At 33.2% G+C, this 21,754-nt stretch overlaps 4 protein-coding genes across 13 annotated transcripts; 3 read left to right on the top strand and 1 right to left on the bottom strand.

The window, feature by feature from the left end:
• LOC11440156 (rhodanese-like domain-containing protein 17) lies at nt 1-1,829 on the bottom strand. Its single transcript, XM_003629241.4, has 6 exons — nt 1,567-1,829; nt 1,387-1,467; nt 1,161-1,240; nt 585-655; nt 409-462; nt 1-292 (listed from the first exon to the last, which is right to left on the bottom strand). The coding sequence occupies exons 1-6, from the start codon at nt 1,587-1,589 to the stop codon at nt 206-208; spliced, it is 396 nt and encodes a 131-aa protein (XP_003629289.1). The 5' UTR covers nt 1,590-1,829; the 3' UTR covers nt 1-205.
• A 1,428-nt stretch (nt 1,830-3,257) lies between these two features.
• LOC11439615 (multisite-specific tRNA:(cytosine-C(5))-methyltransferase trm4b) lies at nt 3,258-6,820 on the top strand. Of its 2 annotated transcripts, none has more exons than XM_024772808.2 (9): nt 3,258-3,482; nt 3,565-3,709; nt 3,807-3,897; nt 4,715-4,906; nt 5,042-5,274; nt 5,366-5,497; nt 5,593-5,660; nt 5,779-5,840; nt 6,465-6,820. In XM_024772808.2, the coding sequence occupies exons 1-9, from the start codon at nt 3,367-3,369 to the stop codon at nt 6,596-6,598; spliced, it is 1,173 nt and encodes a 390-aa protein (XP_024628576.1). In that variant the 5' UTR covers nt 3,258-3,366; the 3' UTR covers nt 6,599-6,820. The 2 variants fall into 2 exon arrangements, with proteins under 2 accessions (XP_024628576.1, XP_003629290.1); XM_003629242.4 differs by having other exon boundaries at nt 5,045-5,274.
• A 277-nt stretch (nt 6,821-7,097) lies between these two features.
• On the top strand, nt 7,098-14,180 carry LOC11440157 (disease resistance protein RUN1). 4 transcript variants are annotated; one of them, XR_003007911.2, is made up of 7 exons: nt 7,098-7,944; nt 9,390-10,503; nt 10,624-10,902; nt 11,015-11,806; nt 11,899-12,543; nt 13,403-13,587; nt 13,669-14,180. XR_003007911.2 is itself a non-coding variant. In XM_003629243.4 (6 exons), the coding sequence occupies exons 1-5, from the start codon at nt 7,451-7,453 to the stop codon at nt 12,337-12,339; spliced, it is 3,120 nt and encodes a 1,039-aa protein (XP_003629291.1). In that variant the 5' UTR covers nt 7,098-7,450; the 3' UTR covers nt 12,340-12,365; nt 13,403-13,685. The 4 variants fall into 4 exon arrangements, 1 of the variants encoding a protein (XP_003629291.1); XR_003007912.2 differs by having other exon boundaries at nt 13,918-14,180; XR_003007913.2 differs by having other exon boundaries at nt 7,101-7,944; nt 11,390-11,806.
• An 865-nt stretch (nt 14,181-15,045) lies between these two features.
• On the top strand, nt 15,046-19,991 carry LOC11440554 (putative pentatricopeptide repeat-containing protein At1g77010, mitochondrial). Of its 6 annotated transcripts, none has more exons than XM_039829250.1 (5): nt 15,046-17,847; nt 18,252-18,419; nt 18,560-18,862; nt 19,285-19,424; nt 19,524-19,991. In XM_039829250.1, the coding sequence occupies exon 1, from the start codon at nt 15,150-15,152 to the stop codon at nt 17,172-17,174; it is 2,025 nt and encodes a 674-aa protein (XP_039685184.1). In that variant the 5' UTR covers nt 15,046-15,149; the 3' UTR covers nt 17,175-17,847; nt 18,252-18,419; nt 18,560-18,862; nt 19,285-19,424; nt 19,524-19,991. The 6 variants fall into 6 exon arrangements, with proteins under 6 accessions (XP_039685184.1, XP_039685183.1, XP_039685186.1 ...); XM_039829249.1 differs by having other exon boundaries at nt 18,568-18,862; XM_039829252.1 differs by lacking the exon at nt 18,252-18,419.
• Nucleotides 19,992-21,754: the final 1,763 nt, after the last annotated feature.

The raw sequence follows: 21,754 nt of genomic DNA on the forward strand, positions 1-21,754 counted from the left end.
TTAGTAGTTTACCCAGATTGCAATCTTTTGCATTTATTCAAGTCAAGTAGATACAACTGTAAACATAGTTTGTCTTGGTTACACACTACTACACTCAAGCATCTAAAAATTATAGAACTTAATGAACATGTTGAAAGTGGTAATTGTGAAAGGGTCCATTCTAATTATACATACAAGATCATATAACATAACTGAGCAAAAGCTCCTATTCGGTCACATGTATCTTCACTGGAAACTCCTTTTTAACCCACTCTAGATAACCTCCTCCCATGTTGTACACATCCTTAAACCCCTGCCACACAACAAATTGAGAATGCAGAATGTATAGAAATTGAGGAGTTAAGATTTCATATTCAAATGATTTAATTTTCATGAAGAATGTAGTGAAGTTGACAGGAATTAACATACTTCAGCTAGAAGATCAGCAGTTGCATACACAGATCTCACTCCACTTTGGCAACCCTGAAATACAAAATTTGGTTTTAATAGTTTGCAATTTAGCAGTGATATTCAAAGAACTTAAGTACAAGGTATAATACTCGTGTTATAGTCATATAATTGAAGTAAACTTCTATTAACCATACCACTATGAGGTGATCTTCTTTATTGCAAAGAGACGAAACTTCCTTCAGAAACTCTGGGTTCTTCACCCTCCCTGTTTTAAAAATCACATGATTTTCATTCTAAGAATTGAATTTACAAACCTTCACTAAATAAAGAATACAAAAAATGTTTCAATGAACGCCTAATTTTCCCTACACATTCCATATATGGTAATTACATGTAAAATTGTGGTTCATCCGTTGATTAATTTAAACCACGTTGAAAATTCTGTAGTTGAATTAACCATAATTTTGATTGTGAATTAAATCAACCATCCAAGCAACCAAATAAAATGTGTGATTAATAATAGGTGTCGTGTTGAGAAAAAATGGGCATCTAAAAATCATTATGTTACTCTCTTTGTTACAATATATTCTGTAAAAATGAGTCAAACAAAATTGATATATCTTGTTCAAAATTTGATCTAAATATATCAACCTTTTTTACCTCACTTATAATTATATTTTGCAACCGAAGTCCTAAAGAATATTTGTATCCCCAAATGCAATTCTAAGTCATTGCCAATACCATGGAACTAAAAAAAGGAAACACATTACCCTCGGGTGTATTGAACATGTATGCAATGTTAATGATCTTCTCTGAATCTACGTGCCCTTTCTGAAACTCTTCCACCGTCCTATAAATAAATTAGCATGAGAAAAATTTAATTCGATGTTGAGAAAATTGAAAGAGACCCCGATGGCAAAAATACAGAAAACAAAATCAAGTTCTTTATTATTTTTGATAAAAAAGACAAATTAGGAAGAAGAAAACATTTCTTACCTGACATCAAGATAAACATGGGTGGTCTTGATCAGAGACTTGGTTGCAAGCACATCAACAGTGACAACCTCAGTTTTTGAACTGCAAGAGAAAAAACAACATTAAGAAAATGAAATTAACTAAAAAACAGTGACACATTGAAGATGTTAGTACAAATTACAAAACATGTAAAAGTGTCACCTCTCAATTCCAATAGAACCCATGATAAAGTGAAGTCTAGTAGTATCTATCTATCAATTGAAGATGTACGTGGCTTTTGGATTGATGAAAAACGGTGAGAGCTGAATTAGGGTTTATATAGAGAAAGGAAAATAATTAAATAAGAAATGATGGCATTGGCAGAGTTGATGATGATAATATATAATAATATATACTCTCATGTATCTAGACATGTAATGGGTTTATGTACAATAATAATTTGGGGTGTGTACTGTTATGGATGAATATTGAATAGCTCCCACTTTTGAGGATATATGTGGGTGCTTGCTTAATTGCTTCTGCTTCTCAACTGCGTAATGAGTCAGATTCGTTGCGTACTGAGTCGGATCCCAGCTGCATGATTAAAAATTGTCTAATTTAACTTAATTTTGCAATAATTGTTTTTTTTAGTCTAATGAATATAATTCATCTTTAAATCAAATAAGTGATGTATGAGGTTCATACTTCGACCTTTACATACTACAATCTAACAATCGAACTATATTTACGGAGATGTTTATATACGGTGGCAAGAATCCTTTATATTAAATGTGAAGTGGTATGTGTTCGAACACATAATTAAGATACATTAAAGCAATGATATGTTGAACTCTAATGTTAGGGACAAAGCTATTGAAAAATTAGAAAAATCATTTGTAATTTATAACATCTTCTAATATTATCTAATATTACCTATGAAGTAATATTATTGAAGACAAATGCATGAGTTTGATTGATGTTAATTAAGCATGAGTAATTCTACTATTTTTGTTGAAAATAGAAGAAAAAAATGCAGGAAATAGATGGAGAACCAAAATTGTGGATTTAACAAAATAGGGGATTAAAGCTGTATTTAACACAAAAAAGTATTCATAATACGGCTTGTCACCATCGTCCACCGTTAAACGACATATTGCCATAGGGTGGCGAAACAAGTCCAACCTGCTAGGCTGCCTCATTTAGCTCATTATTTTTATGAGTTGAATTGAAGTTTTGAAATCGTCTCATCTAGTTTCGCTCTGCTTAACTCACTAAAAAACAGGGCATGACAACATACCAACTTATTTTCTTAATGATTAGACAAAACTTAAACTAAAGTGACCTAATAACACTCATCATAACTCAAATTTCTAGTCGACCAACTTGTTCCTACACTAAGCAACAAAGCATTATGATTTTTTTTTTTGTCAAGTAACCTAGTGACTATAGCTCACACAATTTAATTGTAAAAAAGTTTGGTGTCTGAGGTTCGAACTTCAACCCCTACATATAAATATGCAATATCCCTATTAAACTCAGAGGGATAGCATTATGAAATTTTAGACTAGGTAATAATAATATAGTACTCCATCTATTTCAAAATGAGTGTCGCTTTAGCCAATTGCACATATATTAAGGAATGAAATAAAGTTGTCGAATGTCATAACAATTTTACCAAATTATCCTAATCAACTATTGATTTGTTTTTCATTAAAGAAAAGATAATACTTTGGAAGTAGTGTAACATAATATTAATTGAAGAGTACAATTGAAAAGAAAAAATTATTATTGCATTGGAAACTGAAAGTGATATCCATTTGAAATAATTTTTTTTAGCTAAAACGACTGTCATTTTGAAACGGAGGGAGTATCATTTTATTTTTGGCGGACATAAGTGGGACAGACCTAAACGGGGCGAAATGACCCATTTGCCAATCCCAAGGTTTGCTCTCAACCCCAATTACCTCCCTGGACGACCAAACAAAATCACATTACTCTCACCGAACATCCCCTCAATCCACAATGGAACACGGCGCCGCAACGGCGGCGCTACCAGACGCTTTTCTCAACTTCTTAGAATCCAACGGAATCGATCCATCCATTTACACTTCAATTGATTCCACTCCACGATACATTCGGTAATTTCCACTTTTCACTCTTCACACCTTCATCTTCTTTCACATCCTAACTTCTCACAACTTTTTTAATTGGCGGTGAAAGGTTAAAACCTGGTTTCGAAGATTACATCGAAGAGTTTGAATCAGAAGTTAAATGTAAACCCCAAAAATTGGATTGGTTGCCAGGGTTTTATACTCTTCCACCCAATATTCAAATTGCTAGCACTAAGGCATATCAAGAAGGAAAGGTGAGTGATTGAATGAATGAGTTATTTTGAATTGGAATTGAAACACTTTTCATGCCCAATTTTTTGTTATTGATTATGGTTGGTTGTGTTGTGTTAGATATATGGAATTGATGCATCTTCTGGAGCTGCTGTTATGGCTTTAGGTATTGAACCAGGGGATCATGTGTTGGATCTATGTGCTGCTCCTGGTATATATTTCTTTCCTCTAAGAAGCACGGATATGTAGTACGATACTTGTACAATACAATGCGGATATATGGATACGAGAAATTTAAAAAATTAAGATAGGATATGACCAAGATACCTTAACAAGTTTGTGAATAGAGATTCTATGTGCTAATTGCTTATAAGTATGTAAACATATCAATAGTCACCACCATATGATGATCGCAATTTAAAAAAATGTACTCGTAATCATAACAAGTAGGTTTGTTTTCAAGTTTGTGATCATAATAATAAGTATAGATAGCTTGTAGTTGTGCAATGACAGCGCATTCAAAGTCAAGTTGGTCGTGGTTCCAAACATGCTTGTATAGTTGCAAATCTTTTCCCCACCTATATAAGAAACTCTTTTTTCTACTATTGATGTGGCAAAAAAACATACAATTTTGTGTTTGTATTTAATATATGATGTAACAGAGATGTATCATATCTAGACATCAATTGTTTCTATAGTTGGTTAGAAGTATCAAAGTTGTATCTGAGAACTATTGGTGGAAATATTTTTAAAATGGATTAAAAATATTATTGGATACTTTTTGAGTATGTGTCGGGAAGTATCCTATCAGATACATCAGTGTCGGACACCAATACTTTGACATAAGTGTTTTTGAGATCAAGACTTGATTTATTTCAGGGAGCACACGTGCAATACTGATAACTCTAAATAAAAACATTTTTTTTTTGTGTGTGGATGCTTTCAGTTGAAAAAGAAACTTTGTATATATATTTTTTGATTTGCTAAAGTCATGATTATAATGATTTTCCTTCAAATGCGATGTCTAGGTGCTAAACTTTGTATGATGCTTGACCTTCTTGGTGATTCGGGCTCTGTAACTGGAGTTGATGCTGCAAGGCATCGGTTGGCAGCCTGTAGAACAATGCTGCAGAAATATAAACTGGGTGATCGATGCCGACTTTTTGTTGCGGATGGAACAACATTTTCGGTTATTCCTCTAGGGTTTTGTTCTGATTCATGTAAGTAAAGTTTAAGTTGTGACGTTGGTATTTTATGGTTGATCTTGGAATGGGATGCTGAAATTTCAATATCATACTTAGTTGTTAATAATTATTAGCCTTTTTTGAAATGTTTTCATTCTATCAAGTATTAAGCAGGTGAGTCTAGATTGGAAGAAAGAATGGATGTGTTCAAGGAGTGGACATCTAGAAGACCATGGAAAGAGAGGAAAAGAACAAAGAAGTGTGGCACTCCACAAGTGGTGTCTAAGTCTCACCCTCCTGAACTCATATATTATGGAGGACATTCTGGAGTTATAGGTCTTACCAAAGGAGAATTATATAAGACTGCATCTAAAAATGAAATTGCAAGCTATGGCTATGACAAAGTAAGTACTGCTTTATTTTGAATTCATCATGCATAGTTGTTTGCTTAGTTTTACCCTTAAAATTTTGATCATATGTTGGGATTTGATTCAGGTCCTTGTGGATGCAGAATGCACTCATGATGGCTCAATTAAACATATTCAGAAGTTTGAACAATGGGGCTGGATAACACTTCAACGCCGTGTGCTGGATGCTGAGAGGACAGATGATTTACATGCTCTTCAGGCAATGACTTGTTATTTTGATCTTTAATTACATGCATGCCTTTAGTCTTAAATAAATTTTCGTTTAACCCGCACATCTTTTGCATCTCACTACAGCTGAATCTTCTAACCAACGGTTTCAGACTACTAAAAGTTGGAGGATCACTTGTCTATAGCACTTGCAGGTGCCTTTTTTCTCCGAAACATCTGGGCTCTTTTACACAGTCAAAATGCACGCACAGAAAAGCACATCACAATTACATCATTCGATTTTATTCTAACAAATACCTTATTGTTGATTAGCTTAACTGTTGCTCAAAATGAAGATGTGATGGAGCAATTCTTGAAGGAAAATATAACAGCTGGTAGGATCTTCATTCTTCATTTTTTTACATATATTCAAAATTATTTCGAATGGCCAGTGTTAAATATTTCTTGTTTTTTAGTTTAATATATTTCTAGTCTCTAATAGTCTTCCAACTTTAGTTTCTACAAAATTTTATTTCATTTTTTGTCCCTGTATATATAAACTGTTTTTCGTCTGCAATGGGAATTAAAAACTTACAGATTTTATATTTTTTAGAGATTAAAAATGGGCAAAAGTTTTATTGGGATTAAGGTTGAACAATCCTAATTTTTATGGACTACAAATATATTTAAATATCTCTTTTATTCATTTCATTAATGTGATTAGCAGGTTCAGTGTGCTTGTTTGTTGTCAAATGGTATTATGTTTTTCTTGTTGAAGATCCTCATTTTTGGATTCCCAATGCCTCTATGCTCAACCTATTTTTTGGCCCAACCCTCTTCTTTTTGGGAGGGGAAATGTAGGATAGTGAAATGCTAATATTGTTTAACTTGCATAATCAGTTTAGTTGCATTGTTTGGCCTAGTATTGCTCCTTGGATCATACTATATGATATCTACACGTTATGTGCTTGGGATGTTTGTTCCTCTAATGTTTTTGCAACACTTGTTTTAATGTACAGAGTTGACCGAGATAGATGCTGCTAGAAATTGGCCTTGCAAGGGTGGCCGCATACGAAAAACATGGCGATTTGACCCATTAACATCACAAACTAGTGGACTCTTTGTAGCCAAGTTCAGAAAAGTAGTCATTTGATCTTCTTGTTACGTCCTCAGAAAATATTGTTTCCAATAGCCAAATAGTTTTAGATGTGATGCAAGTATAATAGGAGGTTTCATGTAGAGGATATTTTGTTGTTATTATTACTTTTATTGAAATTTAAATCACTGAGATCTATGATGTTTGCTAGCATAGAATCCTGGGAACGACTAAAATGGACCATGGTCCACAACAGATCGCATTATTCATTCAATCCCAGTCATTGGATCTTGAAGCACTAACTTCAAAGCAGGCTATCAACACCCACTTAATGGTTAAACTAATTTACACCTTAGTGTTTTTAGGAGGGTATAAATTAGCAGCCCTTATATATAAGTTAGTTCCCATACTATTTTTGCTTATAAAAAGACACATCTTAAAATTTTAGTTCTTATTAAAATCTTGTAATCAATTTTTAAACTTTTTTTTAACATATTTCTATCACCCATATAAACTTTTTCAAAAAATTAATATTTTATAGTGACTGATAAAATAACCCTAATTTAGGGAGTTTTTAGGATATATAACCCGGCAAATTAAAGGAAGTTCATGCAATTTTTTATTTTTCTTAAGGAGGTATTTTTACAAGTGGTTTATTTTTCAAATGAACTATTTGTAAATTTTTGTTCATTAAAAAGTATACTACTGTAGTTTGCTATACCTTGTCGATTCTGAGCTGATTGATAATTTATGTGGTCCTAAATTCTCATCCGTACTGATATTATGTTAATAGTCAAAAAGGAGGTCCCATATGGCTAATACTAATTAACGCAATGTATATGCCATTTTCTTATTCTCCAGTTCTTTGATCTCCAAGACACAAACACATACAATCTTTGATTTCTTTACATGGCTTTTAGAGAATCTTCATCTTCATCTTCTTCTTTCTTCAGTTATGGATTCACCTACGATGTGTTCCTCAGCTTTAGAGGCTTAGACACTCGCTATGGTTTTACTGGAAATCTCTACAAAGCTCTTTATGATAAGGGAATCCACACCTTTATTGACGATGAAGAACTTCAAAGAGGACATGAAATCACACCATCACTTTTAGAGGCAATTGAAGAGTCTAGGATTGCCATTATTGTGCTCTCTAAAAACTATGCTTCTTCTTCATTTTGCTTACATGAACTTGTCAAGATCCTTGACTGCATTAAGGGAAAAGGTAGGTTGGTTTGGCCAATCTTTTATGATGTTGATCCTTCTGATGTGAGGAAGCAGACAGGATCTTACGGTGAAGCTTTAGCTATGCTTGGAGAGAGATTCAATGATAATAACTTGCAAATATGGAAGAATGCTTTGCAACAAGTAGCTAACTTGTCTGGATGGCATTTCAAAATTGGGTAACTACCTTTTACATATTTGTTTCTATATAATTATGTTTTGTTATAGTGGAAACACATTTAGGGTGGGTTGATTTGGATTTAAAATAGTTTGAAAGAACTTAGGTTCTGATTGGACAAGTTAAAACTAATGGAGCGGAATAGAACAAAAGTGGAATAGAACGGAATATTTCATTTTATTGTTTGGAAAGTTGACGAAACATAACGATTTATAACTTTTTTATTCTAATTTTATCCTTTGTTGTTATCCTTTTTTATTCTGTACTCAATTCAATCAATATGTTGTTATTTTAGCAGCATTTGTAAGTAGCAACAAAGGATGAAAGTGATGAAAGGATACAATTAGAATAAAAAAGGGGAAGGATACAATTAGAAAAGGATACAAAATAATTCTCCAAAATCCAACATATATAAAGCCAGCAATTTTATTGTAGATTTGAAGTACAGTTTGAAAGAAGAGTATGTTAAGTCACATATTAGTTATTACAGCGTCGGAACAATAGTTTTCAATATTAATTAAGGTGTAAAGCAAATTTTAATGTGTGGGGTCTTTTTTGCCTTTCTATGTGACCTTTTTGTTTATAGTATCTAATGAAAAAGAATTTTTTGTTGATGTATTTAAGGCGAGAGCTTCAGTAGCCTTACCCATAAATTACCCTGACTACAAAATTAGAACTAATAACCGGTGGGGTAAATTGTGCTTGCTCGTGACTCATAAATGAAAGAGATTGCCTAGATGCTACTATATAATGGTTATGAAAAATCATTTCTTGAAATCACAATGTACAATTGATTACTTGCTAATCATGAGATCAACAACAATATCACAAACAATACAATACCAGTTACTTTCATCCTTTTGCTCAGGAGTTTGCTTGTGGCAAACTTTGTATAGATACTTTAGGAGGGAGTAGTTCTTTGCGGCTCTTATAGTTAACTTTCATCTTTATCGTAGTAGTTTAGTAAATAATAAAGATTAAAAAGCTAACATTGTTGATGTTTTTAAACATAGAAGAAGTAGCTTGATGACGATTAAAAGACTTGTATTGTATGGCACTTCAAATTTAATTAATGGGCTTCAGATGTAGTTTTAGTTTTGTCATCATTATAAGTTCTAACATGAAATTATGTCTGTCTCATAATGAGTGTCACTTTTTTAAAAACCAAACTCAAAATGGATGTCATTTTTAATGTAATACTAATTATTATTTTTTTGTCAAGTATTGGTGCATTTATCAGTGTCAAGTTATTATATTTTGCTTTATATTTATAATAATGTCGGTGAATACATTGATACTTTAATAACACAATATGATAAAATCACTATTTTGTTTATTCCATTTGAATATTTTTTGTAATATATGTTGAAATGTGATACCCACATTGTGGGACATAGTAAGTAAAATCTTTGATAAGTCTCAATAAAACTTGCTTTGATTTGTCAGGGATGGATATGAGTACGAGTTTATTGGAAAGATTGTTGAACATGTTTCCAAGAAGATGAATCGTGTTGCTTTACCCGTTGCTGACTACCCAGTTGGACTAGAGCCTCAAGTTCTAGAAATAAATTCACTTCTTGATATCGGGTCCGATGATGAGGTAAACATGATTGGGATCCATGGAAGTGGAGGGATAGGTAAAACAACACTTGCTCTGGCTGTTTATAATCTGATTGCCGATCACTTTGAAGCTTTGTGTTTTCTTGAAAATGTGAGAGAAAATTCAAATAAACACGGGTTACAACATCTCCAAAAGATTCTTCTTTCAGAAACCCTTGGAGAAAAGAAAATTAAGTTAACAAGTGTCAAACAAGGAATTTCAATAATAAAGCACAGACTCCAACAAAAAAAGGTTCTTTTGATTCTAGATGATGTTGATAAAATAGAACAACTGGAGGCCTTGGTTGGAGGATTCTATTGGCTTGGTTCTGGAAGCAGAGTTATTATTACAACTAGGGACAAACATTTGTTGTCAAGTCACGGGGTTAAGAGAACATATGAAGTAAATGTGTTAAACGAGAAAGATGCTCTTCGGTTGCTTACATGGAAAGCTTTTAAAACAGAAGTATTTCATCCTAGTTATTTTGATGTCTTGAAGCGTGCAGTAGGTTATGCTTCTGGACTTCCATTGGCTTTGATAGTTATTGGTTCCAATTTATTTGGAAAGAATATACAAGAATGGGAATCTGCATTACATCGATATGAAATCATTCCAAATAAAGAGATCCAAAATATACTCAAAGTAAGTTTTGATGCTTTGGAGGAAGATGAGAAAAGTGTTTTTCTTGACATGGCTTGTATCTACATAGGAAAAGAGTATCAATTGGCAAATATGGAAAATATGCTTTATGCTCATTTTGATGCTTGCATGAAATATCATATTGGAGTATTGGTTGAAAAATCTCTCATAAAGATTAGTTGGACAGGTAAGTACATTGTACATGACTTGATTGGGGACATGGCTAAAGAAATTGTTAGATTGGAATCACCAGACGAACCTGGAAAACGTAGTCGATTATGGTTTCACGAAGATATAATTCAAGTTTTAGAAGACAATTCAGTGAGTATGATTGATGCAGATACTTTATTTTTTTTCTATATCGTTATATTTTCCTTTTTATACTATTAAAAGCTTGCATCACAATTGCTCTTATCTTTTTTCTTTTTTGTATGTTAAAAGGGGACAAGCGCGATTAAATCCATATACCTGATGGAGTGTGATGATGAGGTAGAATTGGATGAATCGGCCTTCAAGAATATGAAAAACCTAAAAACACTTATTATCAAAGGTGGCCATTTCTCCAAAGGACCCAAACATCTTCCAAATAGTTTAAGAGTAGTGGAATGGTGGAATTATCCTTCAGAATATTTTCCATATGATTTTAATCCAAAGAAACTTGCCATATTCGAGTTACCAAAAAGTAGCTTAATGTCACTCAAGTTGACTGACTTAATGAAGGTAAGTCTAATGACTTCATTTCCTTGATATGTAAATTAATAAATTTATCTGTAACATTATTCATGCAATTGGTTCTCATTAGTTTATTTATTTTGTATTTTATTATTTGCAGAAGTTCTTGAATATGAAGATTTTGAATTTTGATGACGCGGAATTTTTAACAGAAATACCTGATACATCTTCTCTTTTAAATTTAGAATTATTTTCATTTAAACGTTGTAAGAATTTAACTACAATTCACGAATCGGTTGGGTTCTTGGAAAAACTTAAGGTCTTGAGTGCCCAAGGTTGCCGTAAGCTTAGGAAATTTCCACCTATCAAATTGATATCCCTTGAAGAACTCAATGTTTCATTTTGCACAAATCTCGAGAGTTTTCCAGAAATATTAGGAAAGATGGAAAATATGAAAAACCTTGTGTTGGAGGAAACTTCCTTTAAAGAAATGCCAAATTCATTTCAAAATCTCACTCATCTCCAAACATTGCAGCTGCGTTGTTGTGGAGTGTTCAAGTTGCCAAGTTGCATTCTCACGATGCCAAAACTAGTTGAAATAATTGGCTGGGTTTCAGAAGGATGGCAATTCCCAAAATCAGATGAGGCTGAAGATAAAGTGAGCTCAATGGTTCCTTCAAACGTAGAATCTCTTCGTCTTACATTCTGCAATCTCTCAGATGAATTTGTTCCAATAATTCTCACATGGTTTGTTAATGTGAAAGAATTACACTTAGCCCATAATAATTTCACAATTCTCCCAGAATGCATAAAAGAATGTCATTTGTTAAGGGTACTTTGCGTGGATGAATGCCATTATCTTCAAGAAGTTAGAGGAATAGCGCCAAACTTGAAAATATTGTATGCACGAGGATGCAAATCTTTGACCTGTACAGAAATGTTTATGAATCAGGTTTTTTAAATGTTTTTTTAATATAAGTTATATGATATAAGTTATATAATAAAGTACTAAATTTTGCTATTATGAACTTTTATGACTAACAGGAATTGCATGAAGCTGGAAGTACCATGTTTTATTTGCCAAGATCAAGAATTCCAGATTGGTTTGAGCACTGTAGCAGCAATGGGTCAAGTTTCTTTTGGTTCCGTAACAAGTTCCCTGCTATAGCACTTTGTCTTGTTCCCAGTTCGATATTTGTCGAATCTACAATCTATCCCATCGTGATCATCAATGGCAATGAATGTAAACTTGACTCTAGGGACAGATTTCCCCATTTGTCCGTTGAACCAGATCATACATATATTTTTGATCTTCAAATGATAAAATTCGAAGATAATTTGGATGAAGCACTTTTAGAAGATGAATGGAACCATGTGGAGATTATGTATCAAGGTGAAAACAATGCCCTAGTCCCCATTGAAAGTGGAATCCATGTATTCAAACAGAAGTGTATCACAGATGATATTCGATTCACGGACCCTTGAAGAATAAGAAATCAGAAATCTCCAAGGTAAATTATCTTGTTGTGTGTTTTCACTTTAACTAGTTTTAGTTTCCCTATCATATATGATTTTTAATGTTATTGATTATGGTTGGTTGTGTTGTATCAAATATATGGAATTGATGCATTTTCTGGAGCTGTTGTTATTGCTTAAAGTAGAGCACCAAGGGGTCATGTGCTGCTTCTGGTAGATATTTTTGTAACCAATATTGTTTATATTCTATGTCCCTCTATTGTTTATGAATAATGTTAAAAGAAAAAACGTTTTTGAGCATGTTTATCAAAATGAGATTCAAATTGTGAATCAAAGACCTATTTTACAAATCGTGAATCAAATCTTATTAACAATAGTAAGAGACTTTATTAATAAAAATGTAATTTTAAGTAAAAACAAGCGACATGGTATATCGAATATGATTCATGAAACTTAAAATAATTAAAAATCAAATCATATATCAAATTACAAAAGAAAATTGGTCAGCTACACCTACACTGTGTTTAGACAGTGATTTGTTAGGAAACATGCATCCATGAAAATAGAGAGAAAAGCTTACAAAGCTATTGTATTGATGATAGTTGAAAAGATACAAAATGAAAGAGAGAGGTACAAATGAGTCAACTTGTGACTTATATAGTGACTAAACTAGTACCTTAACTTACTCTAAAATGAGTATTACTATCTATATTTCAACATGATTCATTAGAATGAATCATGATTTATCACAGTGAATCTGATCCATCATAATGGATCGGGTTTTAAGATGATATTGATGTCTAAAATAGCTACACACCAAAGATTCACATCAATTGAGTTCAGTTCTGTATCGAACCAAGATACGACTTGCATGAATGTTTAGTTATTGCTATCCATGATTTTGGGTTTAAGACTTGATTTATTCAAGGGAGAACATGTGTAAGACTTAGAATTTGAAATGAGAATATTTTCTTTTGAGGATGCTTTTTGTTGAAAGAGACATTTTGTATATAGTTTTTTTATTTGCTAAAGTCAGAATTATAATAGTTTTTCCTTCAAATTTGATGCTTAGGTGCTAAAGTTTGTATGATTCTAGACCTTCTTGGCGATTTGGGCTCTGTAACTGGAGTTGATGCTGCAAGGCATCGGTTGGCAGTATGTATAACAATTCTGCAGAAATATAAAGCCGGCTTTTTGCTGCCGATGGAACAATATTATTGGTTATTTTCGGGGGGTTTCGTTCTGATTTTGAATCATGTAAGTGAGGTTTAGGTCGTGGCATTGTTAATAATTATTAGCCATTTTTGAAACGTTTTCATTCTATCAAGTATTAAACAGGCGAGTCTAGATTGAAAGAAAAAATGGATGTGTTCAAAGAGTGGACATCTAGATGACCATGGAAAGAGAGGAAAAGAACAAAGGAGTGTGGCACTCCACAAGTGGTGTCTAGAATTATGCAAGACTGTATCTGAAAATGAGACTGAACTTCACTTTGAATTCATCTTGCATAGTTTTTCGCTTTCGTTCACACTTAAAATTTTATCATCTGTTTCTGTTGGGATTTGATTCAGGTCCTTGTGGATGCAGAATGCACTCATGATGGTTCAGTTAAACATATTCAGAAGTTCAACATTGGGGATGGACTACTCTTCAATAAATTTTGGTGTAATGTAACCCACATTTATTATCTTTTTCTTTTGTATCTCACCACAGCTGAATCTTTTTCTTTTATTGTAACTTATCTATGATGTTTGCTAGCATAGAATTGTGGGAGCTGCTAAAATGGACCGTGGTCCGCAACAGATCACATTTTTCATTCAATCTCAATCTCTATTACACTCTTTCACAAATTTTACATTCTAGCACCATATCATTCGTCATCTGTTTATTCTCTACAAAACTTATAGAAGACAATACGGATCGGGAAAAGGCTTTAATGAACACAACCCCAAATAAATATTATTTGAACACACTCACGTGAAATTAACAAAATTAAATAAAAAAGTATTTAATCACATAAATTGATATCTTGTAATTTTATTTTTCTTTAATTTTTTCTTGATAAAGGAAAAATAAAATATTTAAAAAAGTAACATATTAAATTTAAAGATAAAATATAACTTTAGTCTAATAAATTATAATTTTTTAGATTTAGTCACTTACAAAAATTATTCAATTTTTGTCGTAAATTTTTACAATTCAAAAGAGTGCTTTTAGTTATGCATTTAATTTCGATAACAACAAGTTAAAGACTAACATTAAATAAACTCTTAAGAACTTAACTAAAAAATTGTGAGTGTTCTGGAGACTAAGTTCAAATTTAATCTTAAACTTAACCAATATGTTAAAAAAAAATCAAATTAATTTGTACTTACATTTCATGTAAGTTAAAGCAATAATAAAGAAAATAAAAATTGACTATTTATTTAGAAAAGTTAGGCACATTTCAAAAATTCAATTTTATTTATAATTGATTGTATATAAAATAGACTAATGTCCTTTTCAATATAAATAAACTAATAATTGCAAGAAACTCATTATTTGTTTAATTTATTTTTGACTATTGTTTAGCAAATTTTTATTCTTATAAAAGTTTTCTCTATATTTATTGTTGAGACTGAAACTATCAAATTAATACAAATAAATCTATCAATCATATAGTAATATTTATATTTTCTTATTTATGCTAACTTTGAACAAATAAATTTATTTGGGGTAGCTAAATATAAAAACATACCAACCCATTCAAGAATAATTTTTATTTTGGGTAGCCTTGGCTACCTCATGGCTCATGTTATAAGAGGACCACGCTCCTGGTTATGACTATGGAGTTACATAGTGTGTGCCGCACGATTCGTGAAGCCAGACAACTTCACCTCTCACTCCTCAAAACCGGTAATCTGCATTCATCCGTCATCACCACCAACCGCCTCCTCCAATTATACTCACGCCGCGGCTCTCTCCATGATGCATCCAAACTGTTCGACGAAATGCCGCAACCAAATCCTTTCTCATGGAACACCCTCATTGAAGCTCACATTAACTTAGGTCACAGAAACAAGTCACTGGAATTGTTCCATGCCATGCCCCACAAAACCCATTACTCCTGGAACCTCATTGTTTCGACGCTTTCCAAGTCGGGTGATCTTCAACAAGCTCAGGCTCTCTTCAATGCCATGCCTATGAAGAATCCTCTTGTTTGGAATTCGATGATTCATGGTTATTCTCGACATGGGTATCCTAGAAATTCGCTTTTACTTTTTAAGGAGATGAATTTGGACCCTTTGGAAACGGTGCACCGTGATGCGTTTGTGTTGTCAACTGTTTTTGGTGCATGTGCTGATTTGTTTGCTCTTGATTGTGGGAAACAAGTTCATGCGCGTGTTTTTATTGATGGTTTTGAATTCGAACAAGACAAGGTTTTGTGTAGTTCGATAGTTAATTTTTATGGGAAATGTGGTGATTTGGATAGTGCTGCTCGGGTCGTGGGTTTTGTGAAGGAAGTTGATGATTTTTCTTTATCTGCTTTGGTATCGGGTTATGCAAATGCCGGTAGAATGAGTGATGCAAGAAAGGTTTTTGATAACAAGGTTGATCCTTGTTCTGTGCTGTGGAATTCGATTATTTCTGGTTACGTGTCCAATGGTGAGGAAATGGAAGCATTGGCTCTATTCAACAAAATGCGTAGGAATGGGGTTTGGGGAGATTTCTCTGCTGTTGCAAACATTTTGAGTATTTCCAGTAGCTTGCTCAATGTTGAACTTGTGAAGCAAATGCATGATCATGCTTTTAAGATTGGGGCGACTCATGATATTGTGGTCGCTAGTACTCTGCTTGATGCATACTCCAAATGTCAACACCCCCATGACTCTTGCAAGTTGTTTCATGAGCTCAAAGTTTATGATGCGATCTTGCTTAATACTATGATTACTGTGTATTGTAATTGTGGAAGAGTTGAAGATGCAAAAGAAGTTTTTAACTCGATGCCTAATAAAACCTTGATTTCATGGAATTCAATCTTGGTTGGCCTCACTCAGAATGCATGTCCAAGTGAGGCGTTGGATACTTTCTCTATGATGAATAAGCTGGATGTGAAAATGGACAAGTTTAGCTTTGCTAGTGTTATAAGTGCTTGTGCTATTAAATCATCCCTTGAACTCGGTGAGCAGTTATTTGGTAAAGCTATTACTTTGGGGCTTGAATCTGACCAAATAATTTGTACCTCACTTGTTGATTTTTATTGTAAATGTGGTCTTGTTGAGATGGGACGAAAAGTTTTTGATGGAATGATTAAAACTGATGAAGTTTCATGGAATACAATGCTGATGGGATATGCAACAAATGGATATGGAATAGAAGCACTAACCCTTTTTAATGAAATGGGGTATAGTGGTGTGAGGCCTTCAGCTATCACTTTTACTGGGATTCTTTCAGCCTGTGATCACTGTGGTCTTGTAGAAGAAGGAAGGGATCTATTTCGTACTATGAAGCATGACTATGATATAAATCCAGGGATTGAACATTACTCTTGCATGGTAGACCTTTTTGCCAGAGTTGGTTGTTTTGGGGAAGCAATGTATCTTATTGAAGAGATGCCTTTTCAGGCTGATGCAAACATGTGGTTATCAGTATTAAGAGGCTGCGTATCCCATGGAAATAAGACTATTGGAAAGATGGCTGCAGAGAAAATTATTCAGCTTGATCCTGGAAATTCAGGTGCTTATATACAATTGTCTAACATACTTGCAACTTCGGAGGATTGGGAAGGATCAGCAGAAGTAAGAGAGTTGATGAGAAATAAGAATGTTCAGAAGATTCCTGGTTGCAGTTGGATGGATTGTTAAATGAGAAACTCAGCTTCTCAGTTCCAGGTGAAGAGTAATCAACCTAAGGAGGACAATGCCTCAGTGAAATATGCTTGGAACTACTATTAAGCTTTGAAGTTTTATGGGCTATTTCCAGCTCTGACTCACCAATTTGAAGAGAATGAGGGCTTAAAGTGGCTTGAGTTGGGTTGAGACTGTTTCTTGTCATCAGTAATCTAAAAGTTCTAGCAGCTAGAGCTAAGAGCACAAGATTTTACTCAATACATAAAATACCTTGAGTGTAGGACAATGGGCGGTGAAAGTTGGAAAAGTATTTGGCGCATATGCACCATATTATTTACCACAAGTGACAGAAATCTAGACTCTAGGCATCATAAAAAAGAATGGTATGCTGTCTACACTCTACACCAAGGCTGAAGTTTAGTGCCTGTATAGAGATCAATCCCAAGATTCATATCATGTAGTGAAGTTGTTGACAGGAAGGTATTTTGAGGTTCATAAATTTAGGCTCTAGGCAAAGAAATGGCTGTGAGGATGTATTCTGAGATGGTCACTCTTCAAACTATGGACAGCATATTCTTCTGGTACAGAGGCAAGGAAGAATTTCCTTCTACCTCACCTCAATGGGAGAAGAAGCAGTTAACATTGCATCAGCAGCTGCGCTTTCTTCTGATGATATATCTTGCTTCAGGTTTGCTTCTGCCCCAAGGCATTGAAATTCCCTCATGTTTCTTTTCAAATTCAACTCATTTTTATATTTTGCTATGTTACAATTTCTGCTATTGTGGATCTCTAGAAACGAAATAGGACAACTGAAACTCTCAAATGTGAATCACCAATTTAAGACACTTGTAATATAATTTAGTCTCTGAAATTATTAATATTTTAAAATAGTTCTCAAAATTAAAAATCTTCAATCAGGAACTAACGCGGTTGAGAATTTTCAAATTCAAGAATCATTTTGAAATTTCATTAGTTTCATGGACCAAATTGGCATCAGCCTGCAATTTTCTTAACTAGTAAGTGAACAATAGTCCTGTTTTACGGAACACTTATATTTGATTAATTATGGATAATTAAATGTACGTAACATAGTGATTGCTGTTACCGGGAGCCTGGAGTTCTGTTATGGCGCGGTTTCACTCTGCAACAATTTGCTCATCAATGCTTTGTAAACACAAATGATTTTGGTAAAGGAAGGCAAATGCCTATACACTACGGCTCTAACAACCACAATTACTTCACAGTCTCATCCCCTATTGCGTAAGACATAATAGATACCATATACTATAATAACATACCATACTATAATAGATACCATACTATAATAACATGTTATAATAATTGCCTGCAATTGTTAATTTGTGACATTCGCTCTGAATAAGTTAATGTTGTTTGGCAAGAAATTCAGAACACAACTTCCTCAAGCTGTTGGTGCCTGCTTATTCGCTTAAAATGGACGGCAAAAGTGCTTTTGCAGTAACTTTTTGTGGGGATGGTCGTACTAGCGTGATGATGAATATGAGCCTTCTCTCTTAAGTAATAATAGAATAACACATCACTATATTAATCGCTCATATTTGAAATATTGCATGGAGATTTTCATGCCGGTATGAATTTTGCAGCAGTAATGGAGGCTCCAGTTATTTTTATCTGTCGCAACAATGGATGGGCCATCAGTACCCCTGTTGAAGAACAATTACGAAGTACTCAATAGAAATCCGTCCCAATTTTTTTTTTTTGTCTGAAAATTACTTAGTTCCTCCATACCCAAATTTGATATCTCACTGATTTTTAACTTTTTATTTGACTAAATATATGTCTGTTTGGACTGATTTACTTGAGTTTATCTATTCACATAAATACTTGTGAGACTGTTTGAGAAAGCTTATACAAACAACTTATGACAAGTCCATAAGCTCTCCAGGATAGCTTACAAAGACATCTTATACCTTGTATGAAAACAATTTGACTTTATTCTATCTTTTGTTATAGATATAGCTTATACATAATGTATATGCACTTAATTAAGTTGTTTGTCCAAATAGGGTCTATATCATGTTCATGTCTCTGTGATTAACTTCCAATTTTAGAAAAACTAGAAACTTATATTTTGGTGTTTGGTTAGGTGATGGTATTGTGGTGAAAGGTCAAGCTTATGGAATATGGAGTATCAGAGTAGATGGAAATGATGCACTTGCTGTTTATAGTGCAGTTCATACCGCACGTGAAATTGCTATAAAAGAACAAAGACCAGTCTTAATTGAGGTATGATTGAGTTGAGCTCCTAATTTTACGTCATGCCAAGATTATCATGATTCTAAGTATTTTCACCAACTGGTCTACTGGTGAATGAATGATGTTCAGGCTCTTAGTTATAGAGTAGGCCACCATTCTACATCCGACGATTCAACCAAGTACAGAGCAATCGATGAGATTGGTAAATGGAAAGAAATCCTGCGAATAGATTCAAAAAATGGGTTGAAAGGAATGGTTGGTGGAGTGACAAGGATGAATTGTTTTTTTGAATTTGTATTACAGTTAATGCATGCTATTCAAGTGGCAGAGAAAGCACAAAAGAAACAAGAAAGAGAACTTAGAAACATCATTGAGAAGCATCCCAAACCTCAAGTGGACATGTCTAGTCTATGACAGACTTTCATCAAACCTTGAGGAGCAAGAAAGAGAACTTAGAAACATCATTGAGAAGCATCCCAAAGATTACCCTTCTGATGTTCCTTTGTAGATATTTCCAATTCAAATAACCATTTGTACACAAATTCACAGTCAGAATGTAAAATAAAGTTGGGGGCTGCATGCATATTCTTCTGATTACTTTTTATTTCGAAATTCTTGTGTTACTCACTATTAAATTAACGTGTTCTACCTACCATAAAAGTAACATTTCAATAACATGGAAATAAACTGTAGAAAAACTAGAATATTGCTATGTAGCTTGTTGTTCTTTATGTCAATGCAATTAAAACCAAGGAAACCACTTCTACAATTTTAACTTTACACAACACTTTACCTAGCAAGGGTTAAAAACCTTTTCCTAAAATATCAAGGTTCAGTTTGAATAAACAACTTCATTTGCAGCTTATGGCATAAGCGCTTATCATGATAAGCGCAACTTATGTCATAAGCACTTATCATGATAAGCGCTTATGTATAAGCTTATTCTATAACAAAAGATAACATAAAAAAATATATATATAAGTATTGTTGTATAAGCTATCTTGGAGAATTTATAAAAATAAGCTAAAAACAAAATAAGCTAAAAATAAGGTAAAAACAATTTATGAAAATGCCAATACTCTCCCAAAGAGTCTCAAATGTTTGTTAGATAAACTCAAATAAATTAATCAGGTAGGTCCAAGTTATTAACCAAGAAGGTATTTCAAAGAGTTCATTTGAGTTTGTTTAATGATATATAAATATATTAACAAAGTATGTTCTAAGTTTATTTCAATAAGCTCGTAAGAACAATTTAAAAATAAATATTTGATTACATTTCTTAAAAGTATGTAATACAAATAGTACTTAAATTAAATTATTTACTCAAATAAGTCTTATATTTATGGCTTAAATATGTATATCGTCCATGTAATTTGGTGTGTTTTTTATTTTCGTCCTTTCTATCTTTTTTTTTTTCTCTTCTAAAACATCATTTGTAAGTTAATAACTTTTTGCTTTTCGTCCATACCGTCAAACTCAATTACAAAAACATCTTGTTGGATAACAGTGTGTGCCGTGGCGGGTGCTGGTTTGGCTAAACACGTTTGTGTGTTGTGACATATGATCCCTAACTATATTACAGGAACCAAAACCAAAAACGAAAAGGTACAAAGGGACGAAATTAAAAACACCTAAATAACAAAATTTGAAATTTAGGTGGCTTTCCATACGATCTCTGACTATATTACAGGGACCAAAACAAAAAATGAAAAGTTACAAAGGGATGAAATTAAAAATCATGAAGTTACAAAATTCAACATTAAAAACCCTTGTTGTTTCCATCTTTTTCATATCTCTCTCTCTCTCTCTCTCTCTCTCTCTCTCTCTCTTAATCATCCATTATTGAAGTGTTTTTCATTTCGAATGTAACTTTTTGTTTTTGATTTTGGTCCTCTATTATAGTCAGGGATCATCTGTCACAATACACATGCGTTTTTTGCCACATCATCTTCACCGCATCAGCCGCCGTTAGACATCTAGACGTTACGGCTTTTGTAACGAAAATTAACGGGAGGGACGAAAATAGAAAATTTATTAACTTACAGAGTTTATTTAAAAAATATATATATAAACGACGAAAACCAAAAATATGCGAACACGATTTACATATTTAATCCTCAACAAAAATTCCACAGCTGTAAAAATTAATTTTGGTTCCTCCAAAATGAAACCAAATATGAGTAAATAGTCAATTTCCCCTCTGAAATTGTAAGTTTTATCAATTACCCCCTGAAATTAACAAAACTTTAATTACCCCCTGAAATTTCACAACGTTAGTCAATTTACCCCATCCGTCAAATTTTTCTGTTTGTGAACATGACGTTTTGCAAATACCCCCCCTGAAGTTTTGCATTTATGTG

This window comes from Medicago truncatula, chromosome 8, assembly GCF_003473485.1.
Source record: "Medicago truncatula cultivar Jemalong A17 chromosome 8, MtrunA17r5.0-ANR, whole genome shotgun sequence".
NCBI lineage: Eukaryota > Viridiplantae > Streptophyta > Magnoliopsida > Fabales > Fabaceae > Medicago > Medicago truncatula.